Consider the following 21,188-nt stretch of genomic DNA (forward strand, 5'->3'; position numbering starts at 1 on the left):
AACAACATTCTCCTCCCTCCAGTCATCCGGTACTACTGCATTGGAGAGTGAGGACGTAAAGATCATTGCCAATTGTTGTGGGAGCGGCATTTTCAGAACCCCAAAATGTATCATGGAGTTCAACCAACCTCCTCCTTTAATGCATTGTTGCTTTTGAAGCACACGGCTTGGTCTCCAGGTGTGACATTACAATTATGGACACCTGGGTTTTTAAAACACAAAACAATGTTTATTCCATGAATTCAACTTAACCTTTTTAAATAAACATTGGATCATTTACCACCCCTTACTTCAAAAATAACCCCGAAAATAATACAACACTAAATAATCCCTCAAAATGTTCCTTCAAGCCTCCAAAAGACTTAAAACCTTTAAACAGAAACACATCAGGTTAAAGACATTACTATTATGAGTTTAAATCACCCAAATGATTCCAAGATGGTCCTTCATGGCAGAGATCACAGCAGAATCCAGCTCACTGCAAACACAGACACACCCAAGCTCTTTTCCTCAAAACTGAAACTAAAAGCAGAAGTGAGCTCAACTCAGCTACCCCCACCCTCTGACATCACTTCAGTAATATGAGCTGCTTAATTTCTTAAAGGTACATTGCTTAAACATCCATTTCTTAAAGGTACTCTCACATGACACCTCCCCCCAAGAACAAAAAACCCATCAACTTCAAGATAGTTTCATTTTTCACTCTTGCACCATCCACTAAGAAATGTACACAGTAAATATACTTTTTTGTTTCACAAAAAAAAAACACGCAAACAGGCATAATAATAAAGTCCACCTTTCCCGTTCTTCTTCCTCCAACGGAAATCCTTCTCGATTGACAGTCTCCTTGAACATGGAAATCAATGCACGATCCATCCATTCCTCTACGCCTCGGCAATTCTCTTTAAAGTTAGATATTTCAGTTCAATCTGATCACAGAGTCCCTTGCAATTCTCCAATACAGGAGCATCAATTATCACCACTTTCAGGCTGTCAAATGCCTGTTGAAAGTCCGCTGTCCATTGAAATTTTTGACGTTTCTTTAGCAAGTCCATCAGTGGAGTAATCACACCACAAAACGTTTGCACAAAGGTTCGATCAAATCCACTCATGCCAAGAAATCGCATTATTTCCCTTCGTCTTGAGGGTATCCTTGCTTCCTCAACCTTACGTAGCCTCTTGACGAGAAGCTCCATTTCTCTTGTCATCCAAGGTTCCTTCACCTTACCATTCCTTCCTCGTCTCGGTGGGACAAAACTATCCAGCACTCGCAGCAAGCGCTCCTTAAACAACCGCCATATTACTATTGTGCATTTCCCCAAGAACAACTGTTCCCACTTAATGCTCCTCAGCTCCTGTCTAATAGCAGTATATTTCTCCCCCCCCCCCCCCCCCATTAAATACCTTCCCGTACTGTCTGTTCATATCCCTCCATGACTATGGTAAAGGTAAAGGAGTTGTGGTCACTGTCACTGAAATGCTCTCCCACGGAGACATCTGACACCTGTCCTGGTTCGTTGCCAAGCACCAAATCCAATATGGCCTCCCCCCTTGTCGGCCTATCTACATATTGATTCAGGAATCCTTTCTGTAAGCACCTGAAAATCTGCTCCATCCAAACCATTTGCAGTAAGGAGGTTCCAGTCAATATTAGGGAAGCTGCAGTCACCACGACGACAACTCTTACTTTTGCACCTTTCCAAGATCTGCCGCCCAATCTGTTCCTCCATCTCTCTGCTGCTATTGGGGGGTCTATAGAAAACTCCCAATAAAGTGACTGCTCCTTGCTTGTTTCTGATTTCCACCCATACTGACTCTGTAGGCAAACCCTTCTCGACTACCTCCTTTTATGCAGCTGTCATGCACTCTCTAATTAACAGTGCCACTCCCCCTCCTCTTTTACCTTCCTCCCTATTCATCTTAAAACATCTAACAGCCATTCCTGCCCCTGTGAAATCCATGTCTCCGTAATGGCCACAACATCGTAGTTCCAAGTACTCATCTATTCATCTCTTATTCCTGACACTTCTTGCATTGAAACAGACACACTTTAACCAATTCCACTGAGTGCAACTTTGCCCTATCAACTGTCTATCCTTCCTCTCAGACTCGCTGCATACTATTTCTGCCTGTTCAACAGCTATCCTATCCTCTGATCCATAGCTCTTGTTCCCATCCCCCTGCCAAGCTAGTTTAATTTTTTTTAACTAAATTTAGATTACCCAATTATTTTTTCCAATTAAGGGGCAATTTAGCCTGGCCAATCCACCTACTCTGCACATTTTTGGGTTGTGGGGGCGAAACCCACGCAGACACGGGGAGAACGTGCAAACTCCACACGGACAGTGACCCAGAGCCGGGATCGAACCTGGGACCTCAGCGCCGTGAGGCGGTTGTGCTAACCACTAGGCCACCGTGCTGCCCACCAAGCTAGTTTAAACCCTCCAAAAGAGCTCTAGCAAACCTCCCACCCAGGATATTGATGGCCCCCCAGTTTATGTGCAATCCTTCCTTCATGTACAGGTCCCACCTTCCCCTGAAGGTATCCCACTAATCCACATATCTGAAGCCTTCCCTCTTGCACCAGTGTTCAAATGCACTCGCTCTCTGTCCCTTGTCTCAGCTGCAAGTGGCACCGGGAGCAATCCTGAGATTATTACTCTGCTGGTCCGCTCTTTAGCTTCCAACCAAACTCCCTAAAATCACTTTTTAGATCCTCATCCCTTTTCGTAGCTATGTCGTTGGTGCCTATGTGCACCACAACTTCTGGTTGCCCTACCCCTTAAGAATCCTGTAGACTTGATGCGGGACATCCCTGGTACCCGGGAAGCAACGTACCTTCCAGGCGTCTCGTTCGTGACCACAATGTCCTATACATTGCCCTAACCATTGAGTCGCCTATCACTATTGCTTTTCTATTCTCCCCCTTCCCTCCCGAGCCAGGCTCCGTGCCAGAGATCTGGCCGCTCGGGCCTTCCCCCGGTATGCCATTCTCCCCCCCCCCCCGCCCCCCCCTCCAAACAGCATCCAAAAAGGTACACTTGTTTTGAAGGGGAACGGCCACGGAGGATCCCTGCACTGTCTGCCTGCTCATTTTCCTTCCCCTGACTGTAACCCAGCTACTCTTGTCCTGCTTGAGTGTGGCTACCTCCCTGTAACTCCTCTCTATCACCTCCTCTGCCTCCTGGATGATCCGAAGTTCCTCCAGCTCCAGTTTCCTAACATGGTCTCTGAGGAGCTGGAGTTGGATGCACTTCCTGCAGGTGTAGTCAGTGGGGACATCAGTGGTGTCCCTCACCACCCACATCCTACAGGAGGAGCATGCAACTACCTGAGCCTCCATCCCCTCCGATCTGAATTCCCAAAGAGATTTAAAAGAAAAAATAAAGATTAAGCACCCGTTTGGCCCTTAAAAAAATATATATACATACATATACTGCTGCTACTCTCTCTCAAGTGAACTCTCTAAAATTGGTGATTCTGCTAAATGATACATGGATAGCTTTCTGCCTCCAAAAAACAAAAACAAAAAAAAGCAAACAAACAACTCTTGCCCTGCAGAATGTAGCTGTCTATGAACCAACTGAAACTTCGCCCTCCGACTCTGCTCCCAGTCTGCTGCACTCGGTTAACTCCTGGCTCCCTTCTCGCTCTTTGAGGAAATGTAGGAAATGAAAGGAGCACCTAGCTCCCTCCTCACCTAGCTTCCTCAGTCACCAAACTCTCACTATAGCTCTCAAATGCACCTAAATTCAGCACTCCAGTGCAAACAAAGCACTGTAAGATGGCTCCCCATTATACTGTCTTGACTCAGGCCTCTAACCTCTGAAAACTGGCCTAATCCAATTAACTAATTAACAAGCTGCAAGTAGAGCCTGAGTGAACTCTGTTTAAAGCTGGTTTAGAACTCCCCTTCTTCTGACCACCTTCTCCCTCCGTGCTTTTTCGCACCGCATGGAGGTGTTTCCTGTACGGCCTGCTGTTGCACACCTTTCACTTCTTTGTCCTCGCCCGCTGCCCGGACACACCTTGGTGTGCCTCGTTGCCGTCCAGCAGCGGAGGCCCCCACTGGAGGTCCTTCTTCGGAGGTGTCCTCCCCATAAAACTAGGAGACCTGGGGTGGAGGGTGCTGTGTATGGCAGTGCCGTGCAACCATCGATTAAATCACTTCACGGCCTTGCCAGAGACCTGCCACTTTTGCGGCCTGGTGGAGACCGTGGATCACATTTATGTTGTCTGTCCGAAGCTGCACACCCTTTTGGTTTCTTGACAACGTTGTTGTTGACGTTTTCTTTGCACTTCAGCCCCACGCTCCTGATCTACGGACATCCGGTGTGGAGGGGGCGGGTTAGGCGGAGGACCTCCTCGTGAACCTACTCCTGGGCCTGGCCAAACTTGCCAATTACAGGTCCAGGCAGCGGGCGACCGAGGTGGGGTTGTCCAGCCTGATGGTCAGCCCATCTTCCACGGCCTCGTTCGCGGCTGGGTGTCCCTGGTGCGGGAGCATGCGGTGCCCACGGGCACACTGGAGGCCTTCCACGCTTGGTGGGCACCGCAGGGGTTGTGGGATTGCCTTATCGACCCTGATTTTTGCACTTTAATGTGACTGGTTTTGGATACATTTTTGCTTCCCTTCTCGTTCGTTTTGGGTTGTGCTCCACTCGTTGTTTTGGGGCACTCCCGTTTCTTTTGTTTTATCCATCAGTTAATTTATGTTCTTTTGCTTGGTTGTCACACCGAGCATCACGCCAGTGTAAGTGGCGGATTGTTACGTGTAAATAAACATACAGGTCATCACTCACGAAAAAACCACAAACAAAAAAACAAAAACAAAAAAAACACAACGCATAAAATATTTTTAATTTTTTTGCCTTATTGGCCTATTAAATTAGAGTCGTAAAACCCTATAAAAGGTCTAACCTTCTAACCTAAACAGCAACTTTTAAGTTAAATTACTAAATAAAAGAAAGACTAGACTTTAGATAAAAATAAACCCTTAATATCCCTCCATCACCAAACTCTCACTGGAGCACTCGAATGCACCCAAATTCAGCATTCACTTGTTATTCTATTATTAAGATCCCAGACCAGACCCCAACATTTGTTAGGATACCAGTTTAACCCTAAAAAATGTTTTTACAATTGCAAAACTGAGGAAAGGATACTTTGCCCCAGGAGTGATTTCACTGATCGATGGGTACCTTTTATACTGAAACAAACTTTATTCTTAACAGGATTAAACACATTAACATAATAGAAAGTACCTGTCAAGTACAGTTAAACAATTCTTGAAAATAAAAGGAAATACTAACTTCTAGCTGATACTTTCTCTATCTCCAACTAATCAAAGTCTGTCACAGGTCAAAGGCCACTTAGTTAGTAAACACAGAGATAGTTGCTCTCTGCTGGATAGAGATTTCTTGGATACCCTGCTTGGAGAGAGAGAGAGAGAATGAAACCCTTTGAAAGATCAGCTGCAAGTCTTGCTGTCTTTGGGAGACTACTGTTCAACCTGACAGAGTTTAGCAAAAGCTCCTGCTCTGCTTCAAGCTCCTGGCAAAACTTTAAAAAAAACTGTCTGCTACAAACCTGGCTCCTCTCATTAATGACATCATCTCTATCCTACTAACTGGGTTATGACCATCCTGCTTGTGCAAACCACAACTCAATTATCTAAACCCCGGGGAATCATCTTTCTATAAACAAAATTCCATTAACCCTATATAGGTAAACAATATACATGGTTGGAATGATGATCACATATTTACAACATCTTAAATTGCACCTTTTGCAGCTCCAGATTCTGGATACCTTGATCTTGATTCTTTAATATTACTGTAACATATTAGATATAATATATTTTGCTCTCAATTGGAAGAAATGAATTGGGTACTCTAAATTTATTTTTTAAAAAGATATACACATTGAAAATCATTTTGTACTGGTGGAGTTATACATGGAGATCATGTCATTTATGCGATTGCCGACCGGGGCATTATTGAGCTATTGGAGCTTTACATGTCTCCTGGTAGTTTTATTAAGCTATGTCATACAATGTTATTGTTGTAATTATCTGAACACAAACACATTTTTTAACTTATGCACAATTAGTTTGCGTACAATCTTATTTTTTGTGTGCGTAGATGGTTCAAAAGTTGAAACTACTATCCTCATAGTTTTTCATGGCTGTATTCCACAGGGGAGGCAAATTAATAAAATGTATAATAAGAAAATGCTGGAAATACTCGGCAGTCACCGTGAGGTGACATGGTGGCACCATGGTTAGCACTGCTGCCTCAACGCCAGGGACTCTGGTTCGATTCCGACTTTGGGTGACTGTGTGGAGCTTGCACGTTCTCCCTATGTCTGCATGGGTTTCCTCTGAATGCTATAGTTGCCTTCCACTGTCCAAAGATGTGCAGGTTAGGTGGATTGGCAATAGTAAATTGCTCCTTCGTGTGCAAAGGTTAGTGAGGTTATGGGGATAGGTGGAGGAGTGGACCAAGGTAGGGTGCTCTTTCATAGGGTCTATGATTCTAGTTCAGGCAGCATCTATGCAGAGGAACAAAGAGTTAAGGTTTCGGGTCATTGACCACTCTGAAAGTCATTGACCTGAAACATTAACTCTGTTTCTCTCCACAGATGTTGCCTGACCCGTTTATTTCATATTTCCAACATCTACAGTATTTTGCTTTTGTCATTAAAATTACCTACTAGAGACCAAAATTGTCTACAATACTCAAAGGCATTGACTAACTTAATAGAAGAGGCTTGGGTCTGGAATTTTCACAGGCATTCTTTCAATCTTCAAGGAGTTCCAGAGAAATGATGTAAAGATGATTCAGACTGTTTCTGTTGAGTATATCCAAATTTCAACTGGGAGATCACCTTGCCCCATTAACATTCTGTCACTGAGAATCTCGAACAGCTAACGTGATCTGTTATGTAATTTTGCACAAGTTATTCATGACTTACTTTTCTTTGTCTCAAACTGCAAACATAATTTTGGCGGAGAATTATAACAATCCAGTTTTTCCACTTTAACAAATGACGCAACAAAACCACAGGAATGGTACAGTATAGCAAAAGCCTCAAGTGCATTGATACAGTGGAGGGCAGAAGAACAATGCAGTTGGCCCAGTACAATCACTAAACTTAGTATCTCTATACACATTACCAGAGAACAAGGGAGAGGAGGATAAGGACTTGAAAATTTGGTAAAACAGTGCACACCTTCCCAGAGGGCAATTGCTGCAAATTCAGTGTAAGCTCTTCACGACAGGTTCAGGCGTGCACCAGAACATATCCCCCTCAACTGCGGCAACACCAGAGGCACCAATAAAATGCTGTAATATCCTTTTCTCTGATATAAGACTTGTCTGTGCCCTTTTCGGAGCTAATCACAGATTCTTTAACCCCACAACAAAAAATAGACAAATTACAGAAAAAATTCATAAGGACACTAGTTTTAAGAAGGATATTGTACATGTACCACGAGTCACAAAAAAACCTCCCAAACTCCAATTGTACCGAATATTCATTATTCCACATATTTATGCAGACAGGACCAGCAAATATTCGTACAATAGGTTCAGATTATGATCAGTGCGGTCCGCACCTCCCAATGAACTAACCGGGACAGGATAAAGGAAAACTACCAGGAGTGAGGGTCTCCACAAGGATCAGGACACCGCCTTTAGCCATGATTCTCGGGTGTACACCCCTCACTATAAGATAAAGAAGAGAAAAAACTGCTTCTTCAAACCTCACGTAGCCTCTGAAAACATCCCAGCTAAGAATGAATGTCCCACGCGTATGGGGACAACAGGATACCAACCACCATACTGGACCTGGACCAGTCCCACATGCTGGAGGGTCCAGAATACACTTCACATGCCAAGACCCACCACCCATCCAACCTCACTCCTCACTAACCGCACCCAAGGCAGTGCACCAGCCCACCAAGACGAGAAGAATCACATTGTCCTCAATCGAGGAGATACCCATCACCAAGAAAGAGAAGAATCGTCAAAACGCACATCCGTAGGGTGTCTTGACTCTCTTTCTCTTCCCACCCAATACAATAAGGGGAACACTTCTCTTCCCCCCCCCCCCCTCCCCCACCCCCCATAACCCAATAGACCAAATCGGAACCAGTAACAAGCTCCCTACCCAGATAAGGAGAATAAATCCCCCTATAAGGGAGGAACTAGTGGACAAAGCAGCGCTGCCTCAACAGAGACAAAAAAAAAACTGCCCCTGCAAGACCCTACTACAACAAGGAGGGCACTCAGGCAACCACTTGGAGGAGGGTACCTATCTCTCCCATCTAGCCTGCCCTCAAACTGAAAAAGGGTTCCAACAAGTAGATCCACTGTACAGATTCTCACTCCAACAAATCGAGCACCAGGATTAACCAACGACACTCCAACATGCACCATCACACATTTCCCCCCCCTTCTCCAACAACTCCAGGATGCCAACCACAAAAGAATCACAAGGGACCCAGTCCTCTAAGATTTATGATCTGTCCAGGCATTTGTAGGAGATGAGCATAAATTTTCAAGACTCTAAGAGTAACAAAAATATAAAATAACCTGATACAAATAGTTCTAACTCGGAGCCTTCCTCAATCCAAACTTACCTAACACTACCACCCACGTCCCTGCCATGACTCCACTTCTCTTCTCTATACGAGGTGAGGGGTTTCCAACATGGACTCTGTCTTTGTAAATGCAAAGATTACAGCATATAAAGAAGAGCAAGACTGCACAAAGCACATGTCACAGTATCGACTCTATGGTTTTTGCCAAATCACCCTTGTCCTTGTGTTCATATATTGCGCACACTTGTCAAGAAAAAAAACAACAAAACCAACAACAAAATTACAAGGGAATAAAGTTCAGAATTATTGATTAACTGCTGGATAATATCATCATCCATGGTGTTTGGAAAGGCCATGGCAGGATTGTCAAGCAACCTTCAGGATCCCTAGAGTTCCATCGAATGAAATACCATGTTGCCTCCAATCCCCAGAACCTAGGCCCTAGCAGGAGAGTATGACTGCCGCCAACCCCTCAAGACGTGAATTGAGCTCAAGACAGTGGTCAGGGTCTCCAAACAATCCCCAGAACTCGAAGACCGAATACAATATGCTCTGTTGAACCTGAAACGCCCAGCCAAATAAAGATCGCGAAAATGTGGCAGCCAAACCTCCATCAGTCAAGAACCCAACCCCACTTCTCACAAGAGACCCGCGTGCACAACAAGTATTTTGTGTCAGTCTTCACCAAAGAAGACTCAAATAACATGTCAGTAATTGATGGAAAGGATGCTATGGCAGGTGACAATCTAAAAGGCATCGTTATCACCTAAGGACGTACTGTTGGGTAAGCTAATGGGACTACATGTACACCAGTCTCCTGGCCCTGATGGAACGAATTCCAATGTACTAAAAGAGATGGCGGGGGAAATAACAAATGCGCTCGTGGTAATTTACCTAAATGCCCTGTACTCTGAGCGGTTCCGACAGATTGGGAAACAGCAAATATGACGCCACCGTTTTTTAAAAAGGAGGTAGACGAAAGGCCGGTAACTATAGACCGGTTAGCTTAACTTCTGTAGCGGGGAAAATGCTTTAATCTATCATCCATGAAGAAATAGCGAGACATATGGATAGAAATTATCCCATTGGGCAGAGGCAGCATGGGTTTACGAAAGGCAGGTCATGTTTAACTAATTTATTGGAATTCTTTGAGGACATCGAGTGCCGTGGACAATGGGGAATGGCGGATTAGGCGTTTCGAGATTTCCAGAAGGCATTCAACAAGGTGCTGCACAAAAGGCTGTTGCATAAGATGAGGGTGCACGGCGTAACGAGTGATGTATTGGCATGGATAGAGGATTGGTTAACTAACAGAAAGCAAAGAGTGGGGATAAATGGGGGGTTTTCTGGTTGGCGATCAGTGGCTCGTGGTGTGCCTCAGGGATCAGTTTTGGGACTGCAATTGTCTACAATTTACATCGATAATTTGGAGCTGGGGACCCAAGTGTAATGTGTCAAAGTTTGCAGATGAAACTATGATGAGTGGTGGAGTAAAGTGTGCAGAGGGATATTGGTGGATTAAGTGAATTGGCAAGAGTTGAAGATGGAGTACAATATTGATAAATATGAGGTCATCATTTTGGTAGGAATAACAGCAAAATGGACTTTAATTTAAAAGGTACAAAATTGTAGCATACTGCTGTGCAGAGGGACCTGGGTGCCCTTGTGCATGAATGAAAAAATGTTGATTTGCCAGTGTAGCAGGTAATTAAAAAGGCAAATGGAATTCACTGCTAGAGGGATGGAGTTTAAAAGCAGGGACGCTATGTTGTACTGTATAGGGTACTGGTGAGGCCACACTTGGAGTATTTTGTGCAGTTTTGGTCTCCTTACTTGAGAAAGGGTGTACTTGCACTGGAGTGGGTGCAGAGGAGATTCACTAGGTTGATTCCAGAGTTGATTGACTTATGAGGAGAGACCGAGTAGACTGGGACTATACTCATTGGAATTTAGAACACAGAGGGGGGTTTTGATAGAAAGATATAAAATTATGAAGGGAATAGTTAAGATAGAAGCAGGGAGGTTGTTTCCACTGGCGGGTGAAACTAGAACTAGGGGCCATAGCCTCAAAATAAGGGGGAGCAGATTTAGGACAGAGTTGAGGAGGAACTTCTTCACCCAAGGGGTCGTGAAGTTGTGGAATTCCTTGCCCGGTGAAACATTTGAAGCTATCTTGTTGGATGTTTTAAGGCAAATTTAGATTTTCGAACAGTAAAGGAATTAAGGGTTATGGTGAGCGAGCGGGTAAGTGGATCTGAGTCCACAAAAAGATCAACCTTGATCTTATTGAATGCTGGAGCAGGCTCGAAGGGCTAGATGGCCTACTGCTGCTTTTCGTTTGTATGTACGAGCACTCCCTGCCCGGTCCCTACTCCCTGACGAGTCGAACCAGCTTGTGAAAATGCAGCTGCTCCTGCATAACTGAGGATTAAAACTGTATACCTTAAACCAATCCAGTCATCTTAAATTCAGTTGGTGTTCTTTATAGGTTATAGGGAAATCATTTAAGCACCTGATTAAATCCTATTCCAGTTGTACTTCCATTCCGTTTACTGCAGACATTTTTTTAAAAGGGAAAATAGGGGCATGCATTTGAATGGAACAAGAAATTGCATTAGAATAAAGATGCCTGTTGTACATGATGTTAGGTCATGAGGAAATTCTGACATTTCTGAGCCAAAATGAACAGTTAAGATTGCAACAGCAGTAGACCAAACATCTAACTGATCAAATACCAAAACATTAGCCTGCTTTAATCATGCAATATTCATGACAAATAGTTTGAGCCATGTCTCTGAGCATGAAAAAGCAGATAAAATAACATTTCGGGAGTAAGCGATGTTTGAATCTGAACAATTTACCATCTACAATCCTCCGTGCCATGCTATTTGTTAGATCACTTAAGTTTGATGGTTTGTCGAATAATATTGTGTTTTTTTTTTAAAGTTTGCTGGTTTGTTCTGTGACAACACTTTATACATGTTTGCTCTCCTCCACCTTGTGCTTACAGATGTTTAACTACAGCTGCTGTTTTTTGGACTTCAACCGAAATTTCAGAAATTAAAATATGTAATTTCTGCCAAACTAACGATTACCGCATTCTGCTTTTGTAATCCTGAAATTTTAGAAAGCAGAGTTGAGGGCAGCATGGTGGCACAGTGGTTAGCACTGCTGCTTCACCGCCAGGCACCCGGGTTCGATTCCAACAACGGGTGACTGTATGTGTTGAGTTTGCACATTCTTCCCGTGTCCGCATGGGTGCTCGTGCTTCTCCCCACAGTCCAAAGATGTGCAAGTTTGGTGGATTGGACACGCTAAATCATCCCTAGGTGGGGTTACAAGGATATGGTGGAGGATTGGGCCTAGATTAGGCTGCTCTTTCAGAGGGTCGACGCAGACCCGATGGTTCTGCACCAAAGGGATTCTATCAGAAGGGGAATATTATAAGCTTAAATTATTGGCACTACTAGAATTTAGCAATTTTAGCTTTTCTCTGCTTATTTCCTATTTTGCAAAAGCAAATTTGCGCTTTTTTTAGGGAAGTTATCACTTCAGCCTTGTTTTATTTGTAGGTTTCTCTAAATTGTTGAGTATCAATTTTCAATGGTACATTCAATAATCTGAAGCTAATTTAATCTTAATATTGAAAAGTTGCCTTATTAGGTACCAGCACCAACCAAATAATAATTTTCTCCTTTCCAGATTAAGATGCCATATTGTCGAAAGTTATAAGGCTAGTAATGTTGCCAAAGAAAATTCCTCTAAAGGATTTGCAGTTGGTTTCAGCCAAGAGGATTTGCATTCGAAGGTAGGTAAGCAAACAGTTTGAATTACTCTTTTACAAAAGATAATGTTGGATTAATACTTCATTCTGCATACATAAAACTAATCAAACAAATTTTCACATTTCCTACCACTGTCTTTGTTTGCTTTTTTGCTAACAACTGGCTTCTACTGTTCATATAATTGTGAAGATTCAATCTCTTGAGGGTTTAAGATATTCTTACTTGCCTTTCCATGCGCATCCTCACTTCTATCTGTTCTGCCATTCAGAGGAACAGCAGGTGGGGGCCGGTTTAGCTCAGTTGACTGGACAGCTAATTCGTGATGCAGAAACAGCCAGCAGCGCGAGTTCATTTCCATACCGGCTGAGGTTCTTTATGAAGGCCCGCCTTCTCAACCTTGCCCCTTGCCTGAGGTGAGGTGATCCTTGGGTTAAATCACCACCAGTCAGCTCTTCCCCTCAAAAGGGAAAGCAGCCTGTGGTCATCTGGCACTATGGCAACTTTACCTCGCCTTACCTAGTAGGCCATTCAGTCCCTTACGCTTGTGCCACTATTCAGTTAGGTCATGGCTTCTTAACTCAATTTACCTGCCATGGTTCTGTAAATCATTGATATATTTTTGTTTGGCAAGGAAAAACTGTTTCCATTTTTAAATTTTCAATTGAACTTGCCTCAACAGCAAGGGCTGGTACAGACTCAATGGGCCGAATGGCCTCCTTCTGGACTGTAGATTCTATGACCTGCATGTGGTACTCCAGATGGGGATCTAATTTTATTCGTACATAATGTCCATTGAGATGGCAGTGAACAAATTAGTCAAATTCTGTTTTACCTACTTGGATTTTTACCAGTGTTTTGAGGGAATATTCTGCCACAGAAAACAAGACCTTGTAGACTGCAAGTAGAACTCCTGTACAACTCCTTTGCTACAGCGACCTCTTACGATGGTTTCAGTCTCTTTTTGTTACCAAAATTCATTTTCTCTTCAACTCTCTAAGCTAAATTCTAGTCAATACTTGCTCCCTTATTTTGGGAAACCATTCTGGTGTAGCTCTTGCACTTCTGGAGATCATACTTTTTTAAAAAATAAGCTTGAGTAAGCACTGTCAATCTCAAATTTATGGTCAGTACTACTTGACAATACGCAATGTGGATAGCACAGTGGTTAGTACTGTTGCTTCACAACGCTAGGGTCCCGGGTTTGATTCCCGCTTCGGTCACTGTCTGTGCGGAGTCTGCACGTTCTCCCCATGTTTGCATGGGTTTCCTCCGGTTGCTCCAGTTTCCGCCCGCAAGTCCCGAACGATGTGCTTTGTTAGGTGAATTGAGTGTACCTGAACAGGCGCTGCAGTGTGGCGACTACAAATTTTCACAGTAACTTCATTGCAGTATTAATGTAAGACTACTTGTGACACTAATAAAGATTATTACTATTATTGTCATTTCCTTAAGATTGTAGAACACTTCATCCACCGTGGTCTTTTCCTTCTACATTTTTAACGTTTGTAGTACTCCTGTGATTAACTGTTTGTATTTAAATTGTTGGCTATTAAAATGCACGAGTAATATAGCATTTAAGTTAAAAGCAGAAAATATTGGAAGGCCTCAGAAGTATCTGAAATGTGCATGCAAGTCCCCATTTTAGCTGTAATCCCTGAACAGATGTGTCCAAGAGGATTATGCCTAAAACACAACTTGCCTATTCTTTCCACAGATTCTGAATGTTTGTAGCATTTTCTCTGCTTTGTTTCAGATATTTGCCATCTGTGCTTTTTTTCTGCTTTCCATTTATGACCGCATCCGGTTTAGTTTGCACAAGGGCACTGGCCACGGACTGTCATATTTTACATTTTAATTTTTAATTATGGTGATAAGATTAGATCAATGTAATGAATGATTTTGGCAGAATGATTTCATGGTTTGGAATCCTATCTCTGATATTCCAGGCTCCTTTTTTGTGATTGGGGGGGTGGAATATGCTATGTAGCTAAATATTCGCCTCCTTATCCTCCTATAAAACATATAATTGAATATATATTTGGGCGCATTGTAAGTGCTGTAATTGTGAACTTTTAAAATGTTGAAGTGCACAGTAGGACTTGGAGCAACAACTGAAAAGAGAATGCAGATTAGTGTTTTGAGTGCAGACCCTTCGTCAGCTCTTGGTAAATGAAAAATATTCATTCAATTTTGTTTTTAAGAGAATGCTGCTGTGATTTAATATTGCAAAATGAATTCTTGTGAAGCCACAAGGTGATTACAGATGTCTTGAGGTTTAAATGCATTATAAATTTTGTTATCTCTGACAACATTGGTGCTCTTTTTAATTAATTGGTACAATGAATATTTTCAAGAAAAATGCTGTGACCATATAGCACTGGGCCGTTAAATATGTAAGTCATAAAATGGAACAAAACAGATGTATGTGCACATCTTAAGAGGATATTTTACAGACTGTGAGGTAACGTCTTACTGTTTCTCTGGAGAACTACCATCATGTTTACATTTGCAATACACTATTGCTCTGCTGATAGCATTTGTGTTAAGGAGATGCTACTGTTGAAAATATGAAGATCAACACCTGGGACTCTGCCAGGGAAAGCTGGTACCAGCTGTGTACTGTGTGCGAGACCAGATTTGAAATGACAGATCTTCAGCCCTCCAATACAGGAATAAAATTCTCATATTATCTCCTACCGTGAGATCCTTGCTCTGTTTAAGTTTAGGATTATGAGTACTTCACATTATGCATCAGGAAATATCAAGATGTCTATTAGCAGTCATCACCGGTGACTTGCATGCAATATAGACAGTATGGTCTAAGCCAGTGTTCTTCAGACTCGGGGGCGCGACCCGCGGGTGGGTGTCGGGAGGGTCACGGAGCCATCCTTCACGGCACTCCCGATCACGCAAATCCCCGCGCAGCAGCCGGCATTTAATAACGCCGACTGTAAGCGGCCATTAAAATGGACGCAAACGTGTTTTTCTTTTTTAAAATTGGCCGCATTGCGCATGCGCGCACGATCATCGCATGCGCAGTGCGGCCGCTATTTTTTTTTAAACAGTCGCAGCTTTTTGTTTTACAAGTTCGGAGGGGTTTTATTCATTTTTTTTCATTTATTTTTTTTTATTTTATGAATTTTTTTTTTACAAGTTCGGGGGGGGGGGGGGTTTATTTGATAAACTTTTACAGGAAAAAATGCTGAATATAGAAAAGTGCCAATATAGACTCCATACTTTCCGACACTGGAAGGCTTCACCTTCATCCAACAGGTTCCATTGGAGGAGTGTGTACGAGAACCAAAGGGACCCAAAACCTTTCCTCCATTTTTATCAGCAGCAAACAAGGTAAGAGGAAATGGTGGGTCGCTCAGGTCAGCCGGCATGGGTCCCGAAGGTCAGCCGGGTTGGGTCCCGAAGGTCGGCCGGGTTGGGTCCCGAAGGTTGGTCAGTTGGTAAAAATGGATCCCCGGAAAAAATGTTTGAAGAACACTGGTCTAAGCATGAGTGAATTTAATCATGACAAATTAGTTGAAAGAAAGCAGTAGGTTCTCTGTTAAATATGATTTTTAAATCTTTCACTAAAAGATGACTTTTCAGGTCCTTGTGACATCAGTGTTTTATAGCTAATTAATTACTTTTCAATTTTAATCACTGTTGCAGACAGATGAAGTAACTCATTTGTGTACAATAAAGCCCCACAAACAGTAAACATGAAGAATGTCCTGTAATGTTTTCAATTCATTTAGTTATATAAAATTACACTGAACATAAGGCATAAAAACAGGCGATTTGGCTCAATTCATGTGTACTGGTGTTTATGCTCACCACCAATCTCTTCCCATTACCTCTGTGTTTCAGCATATCTTTCTTTCCCTTTTCTCTTGCATGCACCTAGCTTCCTTTTTGAAAGCCTCAAAGCAACTTGCTTCAGCACTTCCTGTGGTAACAGGTTCTTGATGTGTAACCATACTGTGAACAAACACTTTTTTCCTTATTTCCCTATTGGGTTTATTGGTGACTATGAAAATATTCTTTCTTGTCAATCCGATTCATAATTTGAGTGGCCGAACAGGTCACCTCTTAGTCTTTAAAGGCAAAAACTCCAATTTGTTCAGCCTATCCCTGAAGCTGTAATCTTCCAGTTCTGGTCCATTTTTCCCCCTCTGTCCTTTTTTGTAGTTGAGAAGCATTTTAACACTCAAAATATTTCACTCGCTGTTGCCACCACACTTGCAAGAATTGTAAAGCTGTAAGCTGGGGAGAAAATAATTTATTCTTGGCATTAAATAGAACAGAAATGGCTATGAAGTGAAATTTGATCAGTGAATCAGGAAGTACGATTAATACATAATAGTTGATCTAACAGTGGAAGTGTCACAGTATACTATACCAGTAAATGAATTGTTCAAATAGTGTACAGTTTGTAAATCTTTAAAGAATACTTCAATAATATTTTGTAAAGTATCTGAGATCTATTACTATCCAGTCAGTCAGTCAGTCAGGATTTGAGTGCCAATATAGTTTTGTAAAGTATTAAGAAAAGCTTAAGATGGGATATAACTTTGCAGCAAAAAAGGGGCTTTTCACAGTAACATCATTTGAAGCCTTCTTGTGACAATAAGCGATTTTAATTTTCACAACTGTGACAAGAAACAAGTACTGTCCAAATTGGGCAGGATGATTGGTATGTGAAACAGTTTTTGCCTCTTCATTTCTGCTGTTCTTGGTTCTGAGGTCAGAACTTTGACCCCATCTGACCCAGCTCAGGGAATAGCTATGTCGGGCATTTCCCATGCTCTGAGTGGCTTCGTGAATCTTGACCCCATGCAATCCAGAGATCTCTCTCTTCACACTATTGCGTCCCATGTTTATTGAGTTAAGGCGTTCTGGTTTTTTTTCCCCACGTGCCAGAGAGTTCAAAAATTCGGCATGGACTCTGTCCCAAGGTGGCCCAATTTGAAGTACTTAACGTGTATTACTGTTAACACTTTATTCATCTTTCACATGGCTGAAAAAGAGTTGAAATAAGTTAAGATGGGGGCAGCAGAGATTTTTGGAAGATCTCTAGGTTACAGAAGGTGCAAGTTGAAAGTCTGCACATGAAAAATTAGAAGCAGTGGAAGGGTCATGAGGTAGAGTTGGATGTCATCAATAGACATGTGAAATGTGACCTGCTTTTGCAAGATGACGCTGAAAGGCAACATGCAGATCTAAGGATAGATCCTTGGGAAACGCTTGAGATAATTCTGTGGAACAGGATGAGCCATTGCAGGTCATTCTCTGGCTATGAATTGATAGGAATAGAACCGGGTAGCAGTCCCATCCAGCTAGTTAACACGAGGGGTTGGAAGAGAATGCTCTGGTCAACTGTGCCAGAGTTTGGAGACTGATTGAGGAGGATGAAGAGGGATAGTTTACCATGGTCACAGTCTCATAGAATGCGGTTTGTTACCGGGGGGGGGGGGTTTCAATGCTTTGCAGCTCTGCACCTGACTGAGGGATTCAGACATGGAATTATGGGGAAAATTGACACAGATTTGGAATGTAATAACAGAATCAAGAATTTTAGAAAAGAAGTAAGGTTTGAGATGCCAGTTTGCATGGTCAGAAGGGCAAGGGTTTTTTTTCTTTAGTGGGTGGTTGGACTTGGTCTGTTACTGCTGATGCCATATTGGCTACCTCCAATAATGTGGTGGTCTTGAATGTTTGCCTTCAGAATTACCTCTGAACTGCCTTATTTCCCTTCTGAATCAGCGTTTTTTCCTTATGCCTTTTTCCGGCACGTCTTGAGATTACCCTTTATATTTATGCAGTCTTTTTAAATGTAAACTGTTTTACATCTTTTTGAAAATGAGGGGTCTTGTTTGTCTTTCATTTCATGTTGCCTTCGAGTACACCCTATAGCCAACTGCAGGGTAATCTACTTTCAACTCCAATTCTGTATTTTCGTCTCAACCTCAGGAAAGCACCAACTATCTCCACTTTAATTCTGTATACTTTTCGAACACTACTGTATTTGGTAACCAATAATTGCCAATATACGGTTGGTCAGTACAGTATCCTCTAGGATACTGAGCGACATTTAGGCTTGGCAGAGTTTTATGTTTTTTATGAGCCACACATTCCTTGTGTACAGTCGATAGACTACAATTGGAAATGTAGTCTACTGCAATAATCTTGTTAAAATGTTCAGACTCTTGCTCATGGAAACAGGATGATAGTAATATTTATTTTTTTTGAGCCCCCTCGTTCTGTAGTTGGTTGATTGCATTTAAGGGTGACCTTTTTGTTGCTATGAATGGCCTCTGTGTATGACCTCATTGTAAAGTTTATGTTTAAATCATAACTATGAATCATTCGTGTTTTGCCTTTAATTTGCATTTTTGTTTTCACAGATAACTAAATTAATGGCATCCAATAGGCGACTGGAAGAACAAATCAACCGCTGTATCTGGTTCCAGCAACTATTAACTGGCTTGGTTACGTTGTTAGTAGCCATTGTCAGTCTGTCCCTGTACCAGCAATCTCCAGACAAGGACATGCAGTAACCGAACAAGTTTCTCAATCCACACAAGATCTTTGTAAACCAAAGTCACTAATTTTTTTTCTGTTTTGTTTTGTTTCTAAGTTGCCAATAATTCACATGTTGGAGGTTGACAAGCTGACCAATTTTTGTTTGTTATAACTGCCGTTTTTTAAAAACAATTTGATACGGTTTGTATATAGGAAACTAATTTTCATCTCGCGGTGGGGGTGGAGAAACCTGCCTAACAGTGACTGTCTTAATAATGAATCATGAATAATTGTGTAATTATTCATGATTCATTCATCAGTATATATTGGTGCTACTAACAGACATGAATCAAAATTAGGAATCCACTGTTCTCCCTGGAAATATTTGGGTAGTATTCTGAAGCCTTTTCCATCAATAAAAACTTCCATGTCAAAATGAACTTGATACCTGTAAACACTTGTCACAAGTTACAAAGAAAAATCGTTTGTTCTGGTAGTTCATTTAATGTGCTAGATGCTGAGGTTGTAAGAAAATATTGAACCATCTCACAATTTTAGGTTCTGGGGAGAACAGTGGTCATTCATTATCCTTTTACACCCAGTGGTGACAACCATCGAATGTACCTTTCACAATCAAAAAAAGATGTAATTTACTAAACAATTGGTATTGACTGTTTGCCAACCTGACGAGTTTAGTTAATGTGAATGCAGTTATTGAAAAAAAAAATGAAGGTTCCCAGGTTTACTTCAAGATTGTTTCAGGCAAACCATATACGAGCTGAGTTTGTCTTATACAGTCCACTAACAATACATTTTAGATTTGTTTAAAATAATGGAGGTGCAATATGCTGGATAACAAACTATTGTAAATGATCATGTTTTTCTCTTGCTTTCCATTTTTGATAATCAAGTATCCTTTTTGACCTAAGTTTGCATCATGTTCTAAGTTTAATACTGTGTACCGAATCCAAGATTCTATGCCAAGGAACCCAATTACATGAATGCAACAGTTGGCTTAAATAAGCTTATTTTCTTCTGGAATAAGCACATGGGAAGAACCAAGTGTGCCCAAACTGACACCAGTGAGCTCTGACAGATATTTCCCTTGAAGCTAGGGTAACTCGATCTCATTTGCGCTTAATGTTTGATCTGGAGTTAAGAAAAAGCCCCACGTGCTGTTGCCTCATTACATTAAAATGTTGACAATATCTGTTCACAAGATGGAAGCAAATTTAATGAAAATATAGATTAAGCGTTTAGTGACATCTGACGTTCTGTGGCTATGTGCCCGCAAAGACACTGGAGAAACAAAGTACCCCATGATCCCAAGGAAACTTAATTCCACTAGTCACATCTCCTGCAGTCTGGTGGGGCACCTACCTCTTTTTGGTAACTTTTGTGCCATGGATAACCCACACTTAATGCTAAAGCTTGGATTGTGACAAGAGATTCCTTAATGTAAATGTTAATATTACAAAATTGAAGGAAAGATTGTCACTAGGACCTTGTTAGAGATCCATTTAGTGCCATGTGCTGTAAACTGATGTGTGTGTGTGAGCAAACCTATACTGCAAACATTGGACCAGATATACTTAACTACTTTATAAATGCAATACTGCAAATCCTTCATTGATCTACTGATTGTAATTTCCAAACGATAGCATATCAAAAAATAGTACATTTTCAAAAGGTTTCCAAGCAGCAATGCATTGGAGATTAGTTAACCGATGTTTAAAATGTGAACTTCATCATTTCAATAAGCAAGAAAGCCTTGCTGAATTGTAGTAATAGTAGTGTGTCAGTATTCACTTATTTTTCCCAGGTTTTCTGTTTTTAAAAACAAATATAATTGTGTTGCACTGGAATTGAAATAATCAGTTGTGATTAAACAGCTAATTATGTGGGGTTTATGGTTTAATACCAACAAATATAAAAGTAAATTCACATACAAAACTACTAGATTTAAAACTTACAATAGAACTGTGTAATAATTCATCATATTTGAACAGAGTTGAGCTTTGATCACATACCCCTGCCATTCCACCTCTGTTGGAACATTATTATCGATACAGAAAGCTGGCAATTTAGATTAAAATGCACTTTATAGTATGAAATTGCTAATCATATTGCCTTTGACACCCACTGCAAATGGATTGTTTGCTCGTATTTTATATTGTTTTAAAATAAATATTCTGTAATCACATTTTGAGAATGTAAAGTTTAACTTTTTACAGGAATGCATTTTTGAGTTAAATGTGGAATTGAAATTAGTTGGACAAATT

At 41.5% G+C, this 21,188-nt stretch overlaps 1 protein-coding gene across 2 annotated transcripts in view; it reads left to right on the top strand.

Annotated features, from left to right (window-relative positions):
- mospd2 (motile sperm domain containing 2) overlaps window positions 1-21,109 on the top strand; it is a 104,235-nt gene extending 83,126 nt beyond the window's left edge. Inside the window, exons 14-15 of one of the 2 annotated variants that reach the window (XM_038802503.1) lie at window positions 12,308-12,417; window positions 18,789-21,109. In XM_038802503.1, coding sequence (XP_038658431.1) covers window positions 12,308-12,417; window positions 18,789-18,796 — 118 coding nt within the window. In that variant the 3' untranslated portion in view covers window positions 18,797-21,109. The remainder of the gene's footprint in view (window positions 1-12,307; window positions 12,418-18,788) is intronic. The other variant, XM_038802502.1, reaches the window with a different exon arrangement.
- The last annotated feature ends 79 nt before the right edge of the window (window positions 21,110-21,188 follow it).

The sequence above is a fragment of the Scyliorhinus canicula genome, chromosome 7, assembly GCF_902713615.1.
Source record: "Scyliorhinus canicula chromosome 7, sScyCan1.1, whole genome shotgun sequence".
Taxonomy (NCBI): Eukaryota; Metazoa; Chordata; class Chondrichthyes; order Carcharhiniformes; family Scyliorhinidae; genus Scyliorhinus; species Scyliorhinus canicula.